The sequence below is a fragment of the Benincasa hispida genome, chromosome 8, assembly GCF_009727055.1.
Source record: "Benincasa hispida cultivar B227 chromosome 8, ASM972705v1, whole genome shotgun sequence".
NCBI classification, from domain to species: Eukaryota; Viridiplantae; Streptophyta; class Magnoliopsida; order Cucurbitales; family Cucurbitaceae; genus Benincasa; species Benincasa hispida.
Window position 1 is genome coordinate 41,780,470 of NC_052356.1, and position 23,341 is coordinate 41,803,810.

Consider the following 23,341-nt stretch of genomic DNA (forward strand, 5'->3'; position numbering starts at 1 on the left):
GAGCGAGATTTCAAGTTCGAGCGAGATTTTGAATCAAGTTTGACCGAGATTTCTAGCTCGAGCGAGATGCTGTTGGAATTTCAAGCAAGATTTCAAGTTCAAACGAGATTTTGAATCAATTTTGAGCGAGAATTCAAGCTCGAACAAGATTCTGATGGAAGTCCTAGCGAGATTTCAAGTTCGAGCGAGATTTTGAATCAAGTTCAAATGAGATTTCAAGCCAGGATCGAGACTCTAATGGTTTGAACGAGATTTCAATGAGCCAGCGAGAGATCAAGTTTTGAACGAGATTTCAACTTGCAGCGAGAGATCAAGTTTTGAACGAGATTTCAACTTACGGCAAGGGATCAAGTTTTAGTCAAATTTTAATCCATGCGAGATTCTTGAACATGCTTGAGAAGATTGACGGGTTTGACCAGTCTTCTTCAAACTTGACCTGATTCATTTTCAAAATTGGTTTGATTGACCGGTTCAGGTGGTTCACATCCGATTCAAGCATTCTGGGTTTGGTTTGGGAGTTGTTCGAAGTGGTCAAGAAGCAGTTTGGAGCTGTCAACTGTATTTTGTAATACATAGGCTTTTGTTTACCTAAAGATGTCAAAACTAAAAACCGTATCAGTATATTTGTTTTTTCATGTGATGTGTGTTATAATTAAATAAATCTTCTATATGCATACAGTACACCATGTAGATTTAAAATCTCACCGTAGGAAACATGTCACATGGGTTGAAAGTATGTTATAAATTGTTATAATATATATCATGCATGTATAAGGTTTTGTTTAATATAAATGTTATATTAATGCCTTTGATGAATGTTGTGGATGTTTAACATGTCTATTTTTTGTAAGTCGTTATAAAAAGTAATTAGACTTTAAAATCCATAACAAAGATACATAGCATGCTCATTTAGGTTAACAACAAGTTTTAACCATTAAAAATAGATTGTTACCTTATAAAATTTGGTTACAAACTCAAATCAGTTCATAAACCTTTCTAAGGCTGGGGGTAATTAAGTTGACGATTTACGTAACACCTCCTACTTGGGGATTATGACCAAAAGTTTGAGCGTTGTTAACTGATTTTATGAGCTTGCGTCAGCGGTGTGATTTTTAAAACTGGTTTAAACACTTAGACATCGTAAGGTTATATCCAAATATAAATGTTATACTTGGAAAAAAAATGACATAGACTTAGGTTGTTTAAAAAGTTAGCTGGTTTTAACCTAAGTAAATAAATACCCAAACATTTAGAACACTTTAGTAGGAGATTAATAATACATTCAATATATAGTTATTAGCTCCCACGTCCTCAAGAATTTACACCGTGAGATCCATGCTTGGTTTCGTGTCACTTTTACCGCGACTACTCTATTCGAAAAGTGTTTTCATGGGTCAATAACAAGGTGAATGGGGGAAGTAGTTCATAGTAAGTGGGTGAAGGAAATGTGTCAACATTGTCCTACGGTCTCCTCCATTAGTTTGAACCGTGAGATTCTTATATTGTGCCTGCTGTCGTTTTTAGGCGGCACTAGCTAGTCGTTAACCATGGTGATCCCCACGGAGGGTTGTAACATAGAATTCGAAACAATCCAATCTTCAGTAATGAATAGGGTCTTATAGTTCCGTCTTAGGTATTGTCTTCCATCTCGGGGGCATATTCATACCATTCTATAAGATCTGAAAATGGTGGGTCACACTTACAAGAATTACTGATTGTTAGTAAAGATCTTGACCGAAAACAATAACCAAAAGAACTATAGGAGTAAAGAGTTATTCTAATATAGTATTTGGTTAAGAATTGTCTTGCTTTAGTGAAGAAATTCTTGACTGCCCCTCGATAGCAATTGTTCTAAATTATTAAAGTATCGTTGCAAATAAATAAAGATTTATTGGGTACTTTATTATTTTACTAAAATAGGATTTAGATGCATAAATTTTAATAGAATTTGTTTAAATTATTTCAGCAATGTCGAATTCAATCATACAACTGCAAGCTTTCGATAAGTTTAATGGTGAAGGATATTCAAACTGAAAATCCAACAACAATACAATATTAGTTGTGGATGATTTGAGGTTTGTGTTGACGGAGGAATGTCCTCCGATTCCCAGTACAACAGTGAACCGAAATGTTCGGGACATCTATGATTAATGGGTTAGGGCTAATGAAAATGCTCAAGCCTACATCTTAACAAGTACATTTGATGTACTTAATAAGAAACATGAGGTAATGCCTACCGCCCATGAGATAATGGCGTAGCTTTAGGAGATGTTCGGGCAACTGTCATCCTCTGTTCGACATGAAGCCATTAAGTATGTCTACAGTATTCGCATGAAAGACGGGTCCAACGTTAGAGAACATGTTCTCCATATGATGGTCCATTTTAATGTTGCTGAGACTTATGGGACGATAATAGATGAGATAAGTCAAGTAAGTATGATATTGGAATCTCTCCCAGAGAGTTATCTGCCATTTAGAACCAATGCTGTTATGAACAAAATTGCTTACAATTTGACTACGTTGTTGAACGAATTACATGAAAGATCTCTTAACAAAGAGCATCCATGAGTGCGTTCGGATCTTTCCGATTTCACCGTGACCGAAAAACAACATATACATTCGAACATACAGTTATGCAAACAAACAATAATTAATGGCATGCTTTGGACACTAAAGAATAAGGGAAAGAGGTCTCATACTAGTTGAAAACGCTCTTCAAGCTTTGGAACTCAACGCAGCGGAAGACCTCTACCCGATCTATTATCGCCCAGCAAATGCGTCGTCTACAGCAACATGATCAATCACGAACAAATGAACGCAGCGGAGACGACACCACCAAAATGGAGCCCTTGGTATTCTCGGAGTGAGAACCCAAAGTGTGGCTTTTGGTGAGTTTGGTAGAGGTAGAAGGAAGAACAAATCGTGTAGCCCATAAGCAAGTGGGAGAGAAAAGGAAGCTATCGTATAGCTAAGTGCTTATCGTTTAGGAGAAGCTACACGATCGTGTAGGTTTTACTGAACGATCGTTTAGGAAAAGGTAAAAGATCGTTTAGCAAACACGGCACACTATACGATCGTTTAGGAAAGCTATCCTATCGTCTAGGAACTTGCGTGCGATCGTTTAGCGCGAGGTGTGCGATCGTTTAGGCGTTGAGCGACCATTGTATAGGCTCTCGACTTATGCGGTCATTTACTTTTCCACATTGACGCCAAATTTTTCAAACCTTTCGAACCTTTGCAAAATGAAACAAAATTTCATTTTATTCTTCGGTTACAATAACCGACGCGATTTTTCCCACTAACGCACGTCCGAGAGAAATCTTAGGCCAATTATCACATAATTAACCAATTAAATCATTAATAAATATATTCATATTATATTTTTACCTTATAGTTTGATATCACAAATCTACTATAGTAATTTCTCCTCTACTTGATATAAATCATATTTATATCTAATTTCCTCCAAAATAATGTATCTCATACATTTAGTCAATTATATCATATATAATTAACCAGTCCAATTATATCATATATAATCAAACTTCCTCTTGTCAATTTGAACATTTCAAATTAACCCAAATACTCATTCTTGATTTTATCCAAGCTACCCATGGGACCTAATGAACCTGTGGCTCGAAGCTCCAACGGTTTGTAAATAGCTAATCAAACTCTTTAGCCACAAGATCCACCATCCGTTAACTGTCAAGCATTTCACTAAATACCAACTGCTGAACTCTTCTAACCACAGATATATTTCTGTATCCATCGAATATAACCAATCATGAGTACGATGACCCTTCACAGATGCTCGTAAGTACAACTGGGCCAATTTACCATTTTTCCCATGTAGTTACATCTCACTCCATAAGTACCATTGATTCCTCTGATGAACAATACAACATAGTCCAACTATGTGTGAACACCTATCGGGCCAAGAGAAGGTGTGTGGCACCACATTGTTCAAGCCTTGGAATCAGCCCTTAAGGGAGCTATCTATCTACTTACCCTTGCCATTGGGAAGAAGTGAATTCCATCTTATGTAGCTAAGTTCCCAGCTCCCAAATCAGACAAATCCCCAAAATGGTAGGTTTGAATCGGCGACCTGGCCACTCGCACCCATACAAATCAAAGGACCGTCCTCAATGACAGGAGTTCCTAACTCACTCAGGATTGAGTCCATGTTACCTATGGTCATCCTAGTGAAGTGAAGTCTCTATCATGAACGATGTTAAATAACAAGACGTTAACACTTCGTGGTCAGGTCTTATACAAACTCTTTGTATAGGACGCCCCTGCTCGCATGTCCCCAACATGAATGATCAAGATCAGATCATCTGTGACAAGTTATAACACTTGTGACCATTCCACAAAGCGGGCCGCATCCGTAGCGTTACCAAGATAAGGTTTCCCTCCTATATTTATATACTACAGACCATTTTGGTTATCACTCAAGATATGATCCACTTTTATATCACCACATACATGTTTGAGTTACATACAGTTAACCAAGGATTTTAAGTTTATTGGTTTGTGGTAAAGCAAATAAAACATGCAACTGAGCATAAAACAAGATGTGATGTAAATATCATATACTATACAATACAAGCATTCGTACAAATTATTTACAAACTACAGAACACGAGACTTTAGGGCATCAACCCTAACATTACAGATATATCACTCTATGATAAAACTTAAGGAAAAAGAAGTAAATGTTATTTCTAAACCTAAGAAGTTTTTTAAGAGGTCGTCGTCTGGAACAAGACCCATTGATAACAAAAAGTCTATTCGTTCTTCTCCAAAAGATAAAACTGTGCAAATGAAGAAGAAGGATAAAGGGAAAAAGAAAACCACTGCTAAGAAAAACAAAAACAAAAACAAGACTCCCAAAGTAAAGATTCCATTGTAGAGAGGATAGGCATGAAAGTATTTGGCTGAAAAGAAAGCGGAAAAGGCGAAACAAAGTAAATCAGATTTACTAGTAGTTGAAACATGTCTAGTGAAGAATACTCACCTAACCTGGATATTAGATTCAGGCATCGCTAATCATGTTTGCACTTTTCGACAAAACACTAGTTCTTGGAGAGAACTTTCTAAATAGGAAATGACTTTCAAGGTGGGAACGGATGAAGTCATTTCAGTCATGACTTCTTCCATTCTTTTTTCGGGTTCAATTTCTGAAGAAACTCTGTAACAGCCCGAATCAGCTCCTCATGAAGTGGGAGATGTCAAGATATTTTTTTTAAGAGTTTTTTTTTTTTTTTTTTTATCTTACTTAGGAATGTGTATTATGTATCTAAGATGAAAAGAAACTTAATCTCCATTTCCTGCCTGCTAGAAAATATGTACAGAATATCTTTTGATTCTAATAAAGTGGTTGTTTTTTCAAGAGGTATTCATATTTATTCTGCAAGACTCGAAAATAACTTGTACATATTAAAACTAACTAAAGAAAAGGCCATTCTAAATATAGAGATGTTTAAAATGGTCGAGACTTGAAATAAAAAACGAAAATTTTCTCCTAATGCCTATCTTTGGCACTTCAAACTTGGTCATATTAATCTTAAAAGGATTGAGAGATTAGTAAAAAACGATCATCTAAATCTGTTAGAAGATAGTTATTTACCTTCATGTGAATCATGTCTTGAGGGAAAAATGACAAAAGGATCTTTTTCTGACAAAGGTCTTCGCGCCAAAGAACCTCTCGAACTTATACATTCAGATCTATGTGGTCCGACAAGTGTAAAAACATGAGGAGGCTATCAGTATTTCATCAGTTTTATTGATGATTACTCGAGATATAGTTACATTTACTTAATTAGTCACAAGTCTGAAACTCTTGAAAAGTTCAAAGAATTTAAGACCGAGATAGAAAATTTATTAAGTAAAAGAATTAAAACACTTCGATCTGATTAAGATGGTGAGTATATGGATTTAAAGTTCTAGAATTATCTAGTAGATCATGAAATTCAATCCCAACTCACAGCACTTGGAACACCCCAACAAAACGGTGTTGCAGAAAAGAGAAATCGAACCTTGTTAGACATGGTCCGATTAATGATGAGTTATGCTCAGTTACCTCAATCTTTTTGGGGTATGCAGTACAGACTGTAGTATATATTCTAAACGTAGTTTCTTTAAAAATTGTTTCAGAAACACCATATGAATTATGCAAAGGACACAAAACACATTCGAAGTTATGCTTCTTTATAGGATACCCCAAAAAAACAAAATGAAGTTTGTTTTATGATCCCCAAGAAGACAAAGTATTTGTATCAACAAACGCTACATTCTTGGAAGAAGATCTATAAAAAATCATCTACCTCGCAGTAAACTAATATTGCAAGAAATGACCAAAGATGCTATAGAAACATCAACAAGAGTTGTTGATCAAGCTGGTCCATCAACAACAATTGTTATCTCGTCACGTCCATCTTAATATTTGAGTATGCCTCTGAATTTGAACTCATTGTAACAGAATTAACAGATTGTTTTAACTCATAGTCCAACAATGGTGAGCAGAAGCAAGATCGTTTTAAACTCATTGTAACAAAATTACCAGATTCATAATCAAACATACTAGATATGCATTTAACAACAAATTACAAGCATACTTTGAAATATAAATAACAAAGAACGAGATACGTACCAGTTGAAGAACCTTTCTTCGCCTCAAGACTCATTCTCATTCATGGACTGCACCTCTTGCTCTCATTGTGCAATCCAAACCAATCGTCCACCAAATCGTCTACCCATGAACGGACTCCTCACGAACTTGGCAGCAAAGCCACCACTTAAAGCCATGAACATTGAAATGGAGTCTATGTACTTCAACTCTGTCTGAGAACTTGTAGATCAACAACATGGGGTTAAACCTATAGGTTACAAATGGATCTACAAGAGAAAATGAGACCAAACTGTCAAAGTGCAAACCTATAAAGCCAGACTCGTGGCAAAAGGTTTTACCCAAAGAGAAGGGGGTTGATTATGAAGAAACTTTTTCTCCTGTTACCATGATAAAGTCGATTAGGATACTTCTATCCATTGCCACATATTATGACTATGAAATATGGCAAATGAATGTCAAGACAGCTTTTCTAAATGGTCATCTATATGAAAGTATTTTTATGTCTCAACCAGAAGGGTTCATCGAACACGGACAGGAGCAGAAAGTCTGTAAGCTTAAACGATCCATCTATGGGTTAACATTTGGTTAACATTTGATAATTAGATCCATCAACTAGGATGTAGCACGTACTAAAGATATGGAAGTAATTAACATTTGGTTTTCTTCTTCTCCATATTTCATAAATTGTGCTCAAGGTACATGGTCATAAAACAACTATATTATGAATATGACATGTTGTGTTTAGAGCTGCCTCTGTCCAAAAGTGAAATGGAAAATATTTAGCATGCAACATCACCTGAGCCATCTCCTAAAAAGTACGATTTTTCCTTTCCACAAACTCATTTTGCTGGGGAGTGATTGGTGCAGAAAATTCATGATAAATCAAAGCTGAATCACAAAAGATAGAAAATTGAGAGTTTTCAAACTCTCTACCATGATCGCTCCTAATTCATATCACATTCAGATCTTTCTCACGTTGTAAATGCATTTGACTTGTCTCAGAAAAAGCGTATCCAAGTGTATTTGGAGAAGTCATCAACAATAACTAAAACATGTCGTTTACCTCCAAGACTTTCTGATTGCATAGGACCCATTAGGTCCAGGTGGAGAAGTTCCAGGATACTTGTTCAACAAGAGTGAGATATCTGTTTATGTAGGGTATTAGTTTGTTTACCTGATTGACAATCACCACAAATAATTCCAGTTGAAGTAGGTAAAGATGGAAGATCAGATATAGTATTTTTGGCTAGTGTTTTTTCAATCGTCTTCATGCTCACATGGCCTAGGTGTTTATGCCATAGGCTTGCTTCATCTTGTCGTAAGAGATGACAAACCTACGAAGAAATGTCAGGATTCCAAAGATAATTGTAAGGATAAAAACTCTAGCACAACGGAAAATATCAGGACCTTTTCTCGAAATTAATTTAGAAATCATGAAATACAGTACACTGGGAAATACAAAACATCACAGAGATTAAAAAAAATAAACCTACTTTAAAATTTCTAGGTTAAGCATATATTAAAATTAAGAGATCAACCTTGCAGAGAAAGAGAACAAAACTTACTTTCGTATGACGACTCAGATGAAATGGCCAATTCTCTTTTGGGATTGAAATCTCGAACACCACCAAATCAGAAACCCTCCCACTCTTCGAGATTTTAGATTGGTTTATGGGAACTAGAATTATGAGAAGAAGGAGAATTTTTTGAGAAAAAACTTCGTTCATAGAAAGTTTTTGTGTATCAAATTGCAATCTCCTACGTTCTTCAAATCTTACAGAATTCTAATCAAAGGAGAGAGAGAGAAAAACGTGGGAGTCATCCCACGTTTCTGTTAATTCCCTACATGGAAGTTAAAATTTTATTTTAATAAATCAAATAAGTTTATTTAATTAATTAATTTAAAAAATTAATTGTAACACCCCAAAGTTTTTTTTTTTAAAAAAAAAAAGGAAAAAAATAGGGGGAAAATGTTGATTATTTTTAAGAAGAGGGAAGTAGGGTTTTAAAAAGGGGGGCCTTGGGATGCGTGCAAAAGACAAAAAAAAGGGTTTTCTTTTTTTTTCCCTTTTCCTTTTTCTTCTTCTTCTTCCTCCTCCTCTAGTCGTCCCCCCTTCTGCAATCGCTGTTCGACATCCGCGCCAGTTCTTCGCCGGTCGTTTCTCCTTTCGTCGATAGCCGAAGCTGCCATCGAGCGTACACCAAGAAGTAGATTCTGTCCGTCGCTCGACCCGACGCAGTTCGTTCCAGCTGCGTGTTTCATTCCAGCCACGTCGAGCTCTCCTTCCGCCTCTGTTCGTCCGTCGCACATCAGTGTTCCGTCGATAGTTGAAGCCCAATGCGCGTCAGAGCTCACCTCGTTCTTTGCACACCAGAACAGTGTCGGTTGTTGCCAATTCGTGTTGGTTTCGCCTGATCCTACTGTTCAGGGTAAGTTCCAGTTCCCTTTGGCAGCTCACTGTTTTTGGAGTTCTTGGGCCTAATTTGTGATTGGTTTCAGAACGTACGACGGTGAAGGAAGTTCTCGAGCAGAGTAAGGTCCCGTTTTTTAGACAGTGTGGTATCCTGAGGTAAGTGGTTTACTGTTGGTTGGCCCTAGGATGTTGTTAGGCCTCTTGAGAAATTTTTATGTCATATGTGAAACTATGATGAAATTCTGCTATGGATTTTTGTGCTGACATTTGATGTGTTGAATTTGAAGTATTCTTACTGTGATAAAGTTGGATGTAAGGATTAAGGGTACTGTGATAAGGTTGAAGTATGAAATATAATGTTGTTAAGGCCTGATGTTTGAGTACTGATGTATGAGTTATAAGTAGATTGTGAACAGTTGAATGGATATGGGTAACAGTGTTTAAAGTTTTATGCTGAGTCATAGCCTTGATTGCATGCTTATGTTTATTTATGTACTGGATGCTTGTAAGCTTTATGTCCACATGAGATTTTTAGTGACTGTTAGCTGTACCATTTGGCCATGCACATCGCATGTGTGAGCCTTCGGGCCACATCCTATGCTTATGTACGGTGTCCTTTTTTGGGATCACCATTTGTATTTATGCCATGACCTTTATGTCACTACTTTATGAAAGCGTGCCTTCGGGTTCCCCTTTATGCCTATGCCATGTTTATGATGCCCTTGTTGTATTTTGGTCCAATGGATAGACTATAGATCATTGAGATGGCCCAGTAGTGGACTGCTTACTAAGTATATTTTATACTCATCCTTTTCTTTCCCTATTTTTCAGGTAAAAGTAATGACAGACTGGTGCATGAACAAAGAGATCCCTGACCTGGCCATTAGGACGATTCACTGTTTCCACATATAGTATTATGTTTTGGAATCTTTTTAGGAGATAGGCGTCTTTCACTTTTATGAATATATCAATTTTATTATTTGACTATTTAATTTCATTCATTGTTTTTAGTAGGGTTTAGGGGTATCCCGAATAGTAAAATTATTTTATTTTTACTTTGCTCTAGTTTATTTATTATTATTTTATTATGTTTTCACATCTTTGCTCGTTGAGCATTATTAAATAAAATCTTGGCTCTTTAATTTGATGATTTAAAAGAAATTGTACGATTAAGCCCATGCATTGCATGAAGTAGCGTCCTAGATTGTAGTAGGAAACTAGGGTCGTTACAATTAATAATTAATTAAATCTTATTTAATTAATGATTTCATTTAAATCATATTCTAATACATCCCTCTCTCATAACCTATAGTTTTAATTTAATTATTTTAATTAAAATTAATAATTAATAAATTCTCCAATTAATTAATTACCAAATTAAATATCAAATATTTAATGTATCCTACATTTGAATCATACTCAATTGTGTTTCTCTAATAACTTATAATTTTAATGTGAATCTAATACACATTAATTTTAACCTATAGTTTAATACAAATCCAATTCATATTAAATTGATATTTGAACTCTTTCAAATATTTAATTCTCCAATAAATTAATTTTGAATCATATCCAAAATTAAATTCATATTATAAAGTTTAATTAAAATATAAACTTTATAGTATAATGTATCATTATACATTATACTATTTCCCTAAGTGAATTTGAACATTACAAATTCTATTCAAGTAATAATTACCACAACGCCCTTTACGAGCTAGGAAGGGGACCTCATGGACCTACAAATTAGAAGCTCCAACGATATGAGATTAATTAGCTAAACTCATTGACCACAGTAATCAATATTCGTTAATTGTGGGTACACTCCACTAAAGACCCACAGTTGTACTTTCTCACTGCAGATATATTTTTGTGTCCATGGATATAGACTAATAATAGTAAGTTAGTCCTTCACGAGTGTCTGTAACACCAGCTAGGTCAAATTATCATTTTACCCTTGGGTTACCTCTGTATCCTTAAGTATCAGTGCTTCTCTAATGAACAACATGTTTATGGTCCAACCATTAAACAGATATCCCTCTCGAGCTAGTGAGAGGGTAGGGCTCTTTGTTCAATCCGAAGACACCACTTAAAGGAACACTATCTACTCATCCTAAAGTCAAGAAGGAGTGAAATCCATCTTGTATTATTATGTTCCCAGCTCTCCGCTCGTTCTTGTCCCCAAAATGATATGCATATTGAGTTGCAGAACTGGCCATTCTCACCCATACAAATCAAAGGACAATCCCTCATGAAAAAGAATTCATAATAGACTCAAGATTAAGACTAAGTTGCCTAGGTCATCTTATTGAAATAGAAACCTAAGTAGTCAACGGAGTTACATCTAGTGGTTACTATTTCGTGGTCTGGTCTTATGCAAAGTCATTGTATAGGATACCCTCACTCGTATGTCACTTATACGAACACATTAGATCATTGCATTTGTAATGAATACAAAGTGGGTCATATTCATAGTGTCACCTGGATAAGATACCCAACATTATCCTTATACTATAGACCTTTTAGGCTATATCTTGAACATTTATCCCTATATGTCTCCACATATAGTTCAGAACTCATAAGATAGCCTAGGATGTTAGTTTATTGAATTTAGGGTTATTAAGACAAAATGAATACAACACAATCAAGAACACTTACTGAAATAACATCAATAATTCTTTATTAATGACAGCCAATAATTTACATTTACTATCTACGAGTTTTAGGGCATAAAACTCAACAAACTCTCACTTGAACTAAAACTCTAGTTAGTGGAATGTACATAATATCAATAACCCAAAATAAGGGAATGGTAAATAAATACAATAAACTAGGACATCCATATACCCATTACACATCTCCCACTTGCCCTAGGTTCGATGGTGCTCTGAAGCAATCTTTGTGATGATCACATTTCCTCGTGGCACAATCTCCCGTATCATGTGATACTTCCTCTTAATATGTTTTCCTCGTTTATGGTTGCGAGGCTCTTTCAAATTCGTTGTTGCCTTACTGTTGTCACAGTATAAGGTGATAGGCAAGTCCATGTTTAGAACGACTTCCAAATCACTTAGGAAGTTCCTAAGCCAAACTGCTTCCTTTTCTGCTTCGCAAGCAGCTATATATTCAGCCTTCATAATGGAGTCTGCAATGCATCCTTGTTTGATGCTACGCCATACTACAACTCCCCCGTTAAGGATGAACACTGATCCTTACATGGATTTCCTTAAATCTTTGTCAGTTTGGAAATCATAGTCGGTGTATCCTATAAGGATCAAATCCTTAGCTTCATACACTAGCATGTAGTCCATCGTTCTTCTAAGATACTTGAGGATGTTCTTAACCGCGGTTCAGTGGTCTAACCCTGGATTGGACTGGTGTGTAATAACTGAAGGGATCGAATCCCAAGAGAAAGCGTTCTCAATGCAAAACGATCGAGTAAACACTTTACACGATCGCGTAGCATTAGCTATGCGATCGTTTAGCAAATACTACACAATCAAGTAGAACAATTCTACACGAACTCATAGCCAAATCTAAATGATCGTCTAGCTTGAGCTACACAATATCACCAACATTTTGTCTTCTCCATCGAAGTGAACTGAAACTCTTGCATCTGAAGCTTCTTCATGAATGACTCAAAAACTTAAAAGAATACAAACTCGATTGCAAGTGATTATGCCCAAAAACGCAGGGACCCTTACAATTAAATTTTGTAAAAGTAAAACGAAGGCATTAAACAAAGACAACTATCCTGAAACATCCATCAACAACATCCACTAACATTTAACATTTAAACGCATTGTAGAAACTTAAAACCCACCAAACTGTAAACAAAATTCAATACAGCAAACGGAATGTGGAAATCAGAACAAAACTTGACTCTGCAATTGAAGGAACTCTATTTACAGAGAACCTTTGAGCGGAAGCGGATCGTCCAAATCCCATTATGATTGAACACATACATTTACAGTCATACAGAACAGATTATGCATTAGAAACTAAATTATAGCATGCTCCTGAATTAAAAACAAAGTTTAGAGATTATACCTTTAAAGAACCGTTCTTCAAGTTAATCCCTCGAACGAACTCGTTCACGAACGCATCGACGAACTTGAACACTCCTCGAACAAGCAGCAAGAAAAAACTTGATCCTTTAACCAACAGGACACTACCACTTGGTGACCTTGGTATTCTCGGTGTGAGAATCCAAGAGTGGTGGGCTCTGGCTAATTTTGGTTAGAGGGGAAGTTTGGAGTTTGAGGAGGAAGACGATAGAGTAGGCACAAGGCTATCGTATAGCAAAGATACTCTGTCATTTAGAGAAAGTAAGACTATCGCATAGGCTCTCAACTCCAATCGTGTAGTTACTTGATCGCTTAAATATTCTTATCACACGGAATAGTTAAAAATCAATTTTAATTTTTCCATTTTTCCACACAACCGAATAACTCCCTACTAAGGGTGGTTGTGGAGAAAAAAGATTTAATTATCAAATAATTAATAAATCATAAGTAAATATGATAACTAACTTATCATATTATAACTTATAGTTTTAATATTGCATCATATATAATATGTAAACTATAATTCTTTTCTCTATTTTATGGTATTTAATATAAATCATATTGATATTAAATTTAATAACTATGAATCTTATTCATAGAAAATATATTTGAATCATATTCAAATATTTTATTCCTTCAATTAAACAATAATGTATCAAATACATTATATCAATTATATCATATATAATTTAATTATATCATATATAATCAAATCCCCTCTTGTTAATTTGAACATTTCAAATTAACCCAAAAAATTATTTTCAACTTAAATCCATTGAGTTACCAAGGAGACCTCATGGACCTGTAGCTTGAAGTTCCAATGGTACGTGAATAACTGATTAAACTCTTTAATCACATTATCCACCATCCGTTAACTACCGGGCACTTCACTAAAGACCAATAGCTGCACTTTTCGCACTACAGATATATTTCTGTGTCCATTGGATATAACCAATCAACAGTACGATGACCCTTCACAAATTGCTCGTAAATACAACTGGGCCAAATTACCATTTTGTCCCTGTAGTTACATCTAACTCCTTAAGTACCACTGATCCCTCTAATGAACAATAGATCATAGTCCCACTATGAATAAACTCCTCTCGGGCCAAGAGAGAGTGTGGCGCCACATTGTTCAAGATCCGGAATCAGCCCTTAAGGGAGCAATTTATCGACTTACCCCTGCTTCAGGGAAGGAGTGAATTTCATCTTGTGTAGCTAAGTTCCCAGCTCCCCAATCAGACGAATCCCCCAAAATGGTAGGCTTGTTGAGTCCGCGATCTGGACACTCTCACCCATGCAAATCAAAGGACTGCCTTCAAAAACAGGAGTTCACAACTCACTTAGGATTAAGGTCATATTACTTATGGTCATCCTAGTGAAATGAAAGTCTCAATTATGAATGGCCTTATATAACAAGACTAAACATTTCGTAGTTCGGTCTTGTACAAACTCTTTTATATAGAATATCCCCGCTCGTATGTCAAGTACATGAACGATCAGGATCAGATCATTTGTAGCACTTTACAACATTTGTAACACCTATAAAGCGGGCCATACACGTAGTGTCACCACGATAAGGTACCCATCCTTATCCATATACTATAGACCATTTAGGTTATCATTTAAACACGATCCACTTGTATGTCTCCACATACATGTTAAAGTTACAACGATAGTCATAGATCTTAGTTTATTGGTTTGTGGTTAATGCAACTAAAATATCATATATTTCATAGACAAAAGTGGATAAAATATCATATATTATCAATCACAGAAATGTTTGTTCATACAAGGTTAACAAACTACAGGACCCTACGATGCCCAACAATTTTCTCTTCCTCTTCTGAATCATTTGGAGGATTAATACTAGTGGATGTCTCCTTAGGTGTCTCTACCTCAATTCTAGTGGTAAGGCTCTTAGGAATCTCAACTGTAGTTTTCTCCCTTTGCATAAACATTTTCTTTTCTCTAAAGGTAACATCCCTGTTGACCACAAATCTTTTCTCAATAGGATTCCGCATCTTGAAACCCTTAACACCTTCTGTGAACCCCAAAAACATACATTTTACAGCTTTAGACTTAAGTTTCCCCTGATTTTGATGTATGTATCCAATACATCCAAATACCCATAGGTTTTCTAGATTAGAATGATGTTTGGACCATTTTTCTTCAAGTTTTAAGAAGTCTAGGGATGTGTAAGGGCGCCTGTTTAGGGTATAGGCAGTATAGGCTACAGCCTCAACCCAATATTTTTCACTAAGAATGGCATCAGACAGTAGGCATCTGATCCTTTCCATAATGGTTATGTTTAGCTTCTCTGTCACCCCATTCTGTTGAGGTGTATATCTAACTGTCTTGTGCCTTGTAATTCCCGTCTCTTCGCAAAACTTATTAAATTCTTTGCTACAAAATTCCAACTCATTGCCTGTCCTTAGGTATTTTATTTCCTTAAAATTTGCATCTCAATCATGAGTTTCCATTCTTAAATTTATCAAAAACTTGGTCTTTTGATTTAAGAAATCAAACCCAACTTTTCCTTGAGAAGTCATCAGTAAAGGAAAGTAAGTACCTTGAGCCACTTAGGATAGGTGTTGGGGCTGGCCCCCAAAGATCTGAGTGAATGTAGTCAAGAATAGCCTTTGTTAAGTGTTGAGCCTTAGTAAAACTATGCCTAGTAGCTTTCCCCAATACACAATGTTCACAAAATGTGAGTTGGTCTGAAATTCCCTTGGGTAAAACTTCCAGTCCTTTAGCACTGATATGAGATAACCTCTTATGCCATAGGTCAACTTCTGTTCAGTTGATTACGAGTAACAACATATACCTATGTCATCATTTCTACTCCTCTAACCACAAATAAATCATTAACCTTCTCCCCAACAAGAACCACCTTGGAATCTTTTAGAACCTCAAAAGTTCCACCCTTTCCTCTGTACTCACACCTACAGCATCAAGCATTCCCAAGGAAATTAGATCCCTCTTAAGAAGTGGTTCATATTTGATATTTATGAGAAGTTTCACTATCTCATCTTTGAGTTTCAGAGACACTGAGCCAATCCCTTTAATTTTGCAACCTTGGTTGTTTCCTATGTAAATCATTTCTCCACCAATTTCCTTATAGGTGTTGAACCAAGGCCTCATAGGGATCATGTGGTAGGTGCATCTGGAGTCCAAGACCCAATCATATTTTCCAAGGGGGTTTACATGATTGGCCTTGTCAAATGTTGAGGCTAGTGCATCAGAGTAGACAAAAGAGCCTTCTATAACAGAGGCTTCAAGCTGCTTGCCTTTAGTTTCTTTCTCCTTTTCCTAATTCTTCCTTTTTAGAATGAATCAGTCTTTAATCAGGTAACCCTTCTTTTTGCAGTATTTACACTTGATTTTATGTTTAGGCTTATTTTCTTGAGTGTGCTGTTGTTTTTCTCTTTTAGACTGATTTAGTTTAAAATTTTCCTTCACAAACAACCCTTCACCACTTAGTTGTTCCTTCTTTACAGTCTGTAGCTCAAGTTCTCTGGTTCTTAAGGCTGAGATAATTGCATCATTAGTTATGGTGTCCCTTCCATACTTCAATGCATTCTTAATCTCCCTGTAGGAATCTGGTAAGGAGTTTAGAAGCATATAGGCCTCATTTTCATCTCCAATTTTCTCCCCAATGTTCTTAAACTTAGAAACAATCTTCTTGAATTCATTAAGGTTGTCAGAAAGAGATCTTGATGAATCCATTTTAAAAGTGAAAAACCTCTCCCTAAGATACATCTTATTTGGAAAATCCTTAGTGGCATACAAATCTTCCAGCTTAGTCCAAATCCTATAGGTTGTCTCTTGATCAAGGACTTGCCTCAAAACATTATCACTTAGATTTAGAACTAGGGTACCATAGGCTGCAAGCTCCCAATCTTCTTTCTCTTGAGTTGTGACTGTATTTGGTAGGGTAGATGGATTAAGAAGGACATTGTGAGCCTTCTGTTGGCCAAGAATAGCTCTGATTTTGGCTTTCCACAAGCCAAAATCACCATTTCCATCAAATTTCTCCACTTCAAATCTTGCTACTGCCATTATTTCTCTGAATCTTGAATCTTGACTCTCCAAGAACTGAAATCTTTAATTGTCTTTGCTCTGATACTAATTTTGTTGGGTTGGATATTAGATTTTGGCACAAACAGAAGTGTTTTTTATCCAAAGAAAGTTGGTAGGTGAAACGAAAGGTTGAGAGGGGGCCACAAAGAGTAGCTTAATGGAGAACTCCTATCTCCTTTCTTCAGTCAAGTAAATGAAGAAACAGAAGTGACAATTATTTTCTGGTAAAACTATTTTCTTTCTCTCACTTAAGTTTTGACTGAAACTCCCAAACTCTCTCTGGATTCCTATGCTTTCAATGGTGATTTTGTGTAAAGATTTTGTTGATTGTTAACATGCAGGCAAAAAAGTTGAAAGAGGAGAAGAAGTTGAACAGGCTGATGTACGTGGTTCGGTACGGGAAGGGAAAACACACGTTTTTATTGAAGGCCTTTTACAAAAAGATAAGTCTTCTACTTATAGATTTTCTTTTCACAGTAAAGATGTAGCTCTAGATTTGTATGTAGATCTATTTATACTAAATATGTAAGATTGTTACAAGTTGCTAAAGACAGTGTAAAGTAGTGAAACACTAGCCGTTGAGATCATTGTTGCTTCAAACTCACTTAACTTTATGTATTTTGTAATTGTGCTACTCTACTTAGTAAGTTTTGTAACATTTTTGTTGAAAATTACTTGTTGAATTTATTTCGTTGTTGGATAGTTGTAAACAAACATGGTGTGGTAAGTCAATTAAGTAATTTTATATGATAGTTTAAAGAATGCACATGAACTTATTTGTGTCAAAGTTCTAGAATTTTACGATTTTAGTTATTATTAATAATAAATAGCAATAAGAAATTGTTATAAAAACCTACAATAGCATTTAAAAGCTATAAAAACATATATAAAACAAGCATTGCAACAAGTTTATCGTTATGAAAAATGCTATTAAATAACAATCATAACATTAAAATTATGCAATATAAGATTTTTTATAGTGTTAAAAAAATGTTATGGAACGTTAGAGACTTTTAATAGCATGGACTACGATAGCACGTCTAAAACGCTATAAAAAGTCTTCTATAGCATTTTTTACTACTATGAAATATACCATAAAATGTCTTTCATCACATTTTTTACAGCTATAAAAAACACTATAAAGTACTTTTATAGCGTTTTGTATTAACGCTATGAAAAGTTTCCATAGCATTAGATTTACGCTATCTTAAATTGACTTTTTATAGCGTTAAAAAAACGCTATAGAAAGTTAAAGAGCGTTTCCACGGGGTTAATGGACTACGACAACATTTCGAAAACGCTAACAAAAGTCTACGATAATGTTTTTTAATGCTATCGTACGTGATATTTGTTGTAGTGTTGTGAACCACAATTTTTTCAAAAGGGTGTAACTTCTTTTAATACATCAAAGGTTAAAATTAAATAGTTCAAACAATAATATGATTTCGAAATTACCTAAAATATTAGGGAGTGAGAGACCATGAGTATTAATATTTAATTAACCTGTATTTTATTTGTATTTCTATACCATTAACATAGTAATTAATAATAGTGAGGTGAAAAATAGTTAATTTCTCATACTAAAAATCTACAAAGAAATTTCTTAATTCAATAAATTACTCAACTTAGAATTTCCTTTAAGAAAAAAATAGAGAATTCAAGAGGGAACTACGACATTTATAAATAAAAGTGAGGATTATGAAGATGAATTTACATTTACAAAGACTTTCAGAATTACAATTAAGAATTGCTTCCAATTCCAACCACTTCTAATCACCTATCAACAAATTCAGCAAATGTTAAGGCAAATTACTAAACATTAACAAAATTTATGATTTCCAATGGCTAATCTAATCCCCATTAATCAACAACTTAATTTCACTTTAAACCATATTTATTAATTTACACTTTTGTATTATCCAAAAAAAAATCCCCCAAATCGAACAGAAACCCAATTAATCAAATTAATTGGTAAGATCAATATGATCACCTGGAGAAGCCGATGCACTTTTCGAATTCGAAAACGGCAACGAATTCGACGGAACAAACACCATGTTTCCTGTGGGTGGCGAATTACTCGTCGTCGTTGTCGCTGTCGTAATATTGTTCAGAAAGCTTGTTCCACATCCATTCCCTTTATTCGTTGTCGTCGTCGCCGCCAATTGAAACAACGGTTGTTCACCTCTTGTTGAGAAGGACTTGATGGAGCCGGCATTAACGGCCCCTGTGCCGATGATCGACGTAAGAGCGGCGGCGAGAGCAGATTGGAAGCTTGGATCCGCCGTGATAACCTTGGTAGCGGCGGCAATAGTGTCGGGTAGAGGCGGTTGCTGATGTGGTAGTGACGTGGTGGGGTTCCGTTGTTGGATGTAATTTTGATAGATATTATTGGTGGTTGTAGTAGTAGTTGGATGGTTATTATTTCTGTTGTAACTAAGAAGGCCGTTATTCCACGACAACACATTGTTTCTAGAAGATCCGAAATCAAGTTGGCTAGTAAAAGGGTAACGAGAATTAGGAAAATTTGATGTGAATTTACCAAAATGGGTCGTGGAATTTGAGGAAGTGGAGGAAGGATTTGAAGTGAGGTCCAAAGTGATTGTAGGGTGAGTAGGGGAAGTGGATGAAACGATAGAAGAATTATTGGATAAGTAAAAATTGGGTTTAGAATTATTTGAGTAAAAGTTTAAGCCATGGAGATTATTTGTAGTAGTGGATGAGGAGGCGGCAGCGGTGGCGGAGGTGGAGGAGCCGGAAAGGAGCATGGAGGCAGCGGCGGAGGTGGTGGAGGCCATGGCGTTGGCGGAGGCAGGTAATGAGTGGTTGTGATTACCTTCATAGGTGGTAATTAAGATCGACATGTCGTCAGCGCATCTTTGAACTTGTTTTCTAACGGGACACGTCGGCGAGCCTGTGCAACGGTAGTATGCCCGTGGACATGGGTTTCCTTTTGCTATCTTTTGTCCATATTTCCTCCATTGGCAACCATCATTCATCTGCATCGATTATCATAATCTTATCATCAATCTCAGCTTTTCAATATTTGACTAAATCATACACATGAAATTAAAACTTTGGACCCCTTATAAAATTAAATAGATTATAAAGACCAAATTACAACTTCCAAAGCTATGGATACTAGATTTTGAAATTAATTAGTTTCTTATTGTCTAATTTAACTTACTAAGATAAGTATTTTCTGACTTTTCAATTTCATGTCAATGAACTACTGAAAAGTGTTAACTCACTAAAGGACTAAACATGTAATTTATCAACAATAATATTACTAACCGTAGCGGTTTCGCATCGAGCTCTAACACAAACCCTAGCACGTTTGGGTGGATTCTGCGGCGTAACATCATCATCAACACTTCTCATCGTCTTCACCCCTTTATTGGGGGGCCAAGTCGTCTCTCCAGCTTCCTCCTTGGTCTCATGATCGAAACTATTCGGAGAATCGGTTTCTTTAACGACAGCCGTCAATGATTCTTGTCTTTCAAATTTGCAGTTCAAACCGAGAGATAAAGCCTCTTTAACGACGACTTCTTCGTCGTGACCACCAATGATATTGTTCAAAGAGCTTTTCTCATCGGTCGCCTTCTTCTTCTCCGCCACCGGAAATCTCCCTAAGGTCAATGAAACCAGTTCAATTTGATCATCGTCTTGTTGTTGTTCCTTGTTTAACTTGTCCTGTTCTAGTACTTTTTTGGATTCTTGTCCGACAATCCCTAGGAATTGCATTTTTAGGGCTTCGTAATCCTTCATAATTTGATTTAAACTCTTTTTTAGTCTCTGGTTTTCTTCTCTCACTTCCCCCATTTCTGCTCGAGCGGATTCCAGTTGATCTTCCTGTTCAACCACACCAAATCAGATCATTTTTTTTTTTTGGTCTTTTAAAAAAAAATTAAAATTACAAGTTTACTCCTTGAATTTTGATATTTATGTCTATTTCATCTCTAAACTTTAAATTTTAGATTTAATAATCTTGGACCAAATTACAAATTTAGAAGTTAGATTTTTCTTTTTCTACCGCATAGTATTTAAAAGGATTTTATTAAACGTTAACCACAATTTATGAGGTAAAAGATGAAATTCTAAATTTTATAATCTTAGAAACTAAATTATAACTTTCTATCAAATTTTTAATTTAATTTTTCCTAGATTAAAAAAATATCGAACTATTTACAAAAATAATTAAAAAAAAACAATAGATTTGTATCAGTTTCTATCACGATAGTATCAATAATAGATTTTTATTACTTTCTATCATTTATAGACTTCCATCAGTCTCTATAAAAAAATGTTAAATTTTGTTATCTTGTGTAAATAGTTTTTCTTATTTTTTATCTTTGAAAATTCTCCAACTTTATATCTAAAGTAAATCTAAACTTTCAATTTTGTGTTGAGGTGAAATCAATAGAAATTTTTAGACAATTTTTTAGTTTAATTCTTTTTAGTTTGAAAATACTAATATATTAAACAAGATGGTAATTTGTTACCTAGCTTTTGACCAGGTAATTGGCGTCTGGCGATCTTTATTTCTAGACATTTTAATACTAAATTTTAATGGTAAACTAGAAAGAATAGGAATCCTATACCACTTGATTAATTAAATGGGTAGATTCCCAGAACTACAAACTTCGAAATTCTTTATTTATTGTTAGTTTTTCCTTTCAAAAAAAAAAAGTCTCAAAGTCTGAGATAAACATTAATTATCTAAAGTGGTGATTATTGTAGAAGTAATTAGCGGTGAGAGAGAGAATTTTATTTTCTTTAATCTTACGTGTATATTTGACCATTTTATTTAAAAAATAAAAATTAATCGAAAATATTAGAGAAAATTTTTATTTATTATTATTAAAAACTCTCCCACAGTTTTTTTTCATCCATAATAATTATGGATTGAATCATATTTATTATAAAAAATAAGCTAACCTGAAATTGGGTGCAGCTTAAATCCTTTTGATCAGATGAGCTGCTTGTTTTATCTCCAGTTTCATGCTCTTGTTTTCCATAGTTCTCTCTCTGATATAAATTTATCAACCATAGTTAATTTAATAAAGTAGTAATTTCATATATACGAAGAAGTTCTTATTTATACATAAAAATGAATTTCAGATTCGTTGTTTGCTTACCAACTTCATATAATTCTTTAAAATAGTTTGATATATACATCCAAAATTCCATATATTAGCATAAAAAATCGTCATCTTTAAAGCTGAAAAGCGAGATCGGTATACCTTGACGACGAGATGTTGTTTAGAGGGAGAATCCCGATCGTCTTCGCCATCGCCAGTGGCGGGCTTCTCGGTCTTGACGACCGGCCTCAGGCGGCCAAAAGCAGCAGCAGCCTCCATGAAAGAACCCTAATCTTCTTCTTCTTCTTCTTCGCTTGAAAGGGGCTTTTTCCAAAATGAATGAAGTTTATGGGAGTTGTAAAGAAGGTATATATAAAGGAAAATTAAAGAGAAAGAGGGTGTATTTTGACTAAGCCATATACAAATTTGCCGATCACACCTCTAAATTTGGGAATTTCAAATTTTCAACGCACCCCTTTTCTTCTTTAAATGTCAAACCCCCCCATTTCTAAGTCCAATATTCAAAACCCTCAACTTGCCTATTTTTATTATTATTATTTTTTTATTTTTAATTTCATATTATAGGACGTAGAGAAAGACTTTATTTTTAATTCACTCTTAAATGTTAATCAAACCTAAACTACCTAGCCAAAGAATTCAAACGTCAACTCTTTGGATAAAATGTGCCCCAACAACAAGTCTCTCTATATTACTTTTTTTTCTTTTTATAATCCATATTTTTCCTCTTTTCTTATCCGACAAGTTAAAAGACGACGACTATATATGCCCATCTAATCTCATCATTTTAATTATTGAAAGTTGTGTCGATTCAATTTTTCAATTTTGAAATGCGTCTAATAGATTCTTATACCTCTACCAAATTCTTCGATTAAAAAATAATGTATTGCAAATTGAAAAGATAGAGATTACACAAAATGCATCTAATGGTCTAGACCTATTGTACACGAAATTAGAAAATTAGAACATTTATATTAAATGTAACGTTTTTAAAATTCAAGACTAGGCTTGAGAAGAAAAAAAAAACCTACATAATTTATTGGAATACAA

At 35.0% G+C, this 23,341-nt stretch overlaps 1 protein-coding gene across 2 annotated transcripts; it reads right to left on the reverse strand.

The window, feature by feature from the left end:
• Window positions 1-18,851: 18,851 nt before the first annotated feature.
• LOC120083455 (WRKY transcription factor 72A-like) lies at window positions 18,852-22,645 on the reverse strand. Of its 2 annotated transcripts, XM_039039224.1 has the most exons (4): window positions 22,436-22,645; window positions 22,131-22,220; window positions 20,487-21,044; window positions 18,852-20,191 (listed from the first exon to the last, which is right to left on the reverse strand). In XM_039039224.1, the coding sequence occupies exons 1-4, from the start codon at window positions 22,550-22,552 to the stop codon at window positions 19,160-19,162; spliced, it is 1,797 nt and encodes a 598-aa protein (XP_038895152.1). In that variant the 5' UTR covers window positions 22,553-22,645; the 3' UTR covers window positions 18,852-19,159. The 2 variants fall into 2 exon arrangements, with proteins under 2 accessions (XP_038895152.1, XP_038895153.1); XM_039039225.1 differs by lacking the exon at window positions 22,131-22,220.
• Between the last annotated feature and the right edge of the window lie 696 nt (window positions 22,646-23,341).

Bases quoted from the DNA above. Each gene is read 5' to 3' on its own strand.
- LOC120083455 (XM_039039224.1), bottom strand. From the start codon at position 22,552: ATGGAGGCTGCTGCTGCTTTTGGCCGCCTGAGGCCGGTCGTCAAGACC. The intron at 21,045-22,130 runs GTTAGCTTATTT...GTGGTTGAACAG, and splicing joins TAAGCTGCACCCAATTTCAG to GAAGATCAACTGGAATCCGC. The intron at 20,192-20,486 runs GTTAGTAATATT...TAATCGATGCAG, and splicing joins CTCGATGCGAAACCGCTACG to ATGAATGATGGTTGCCAATG.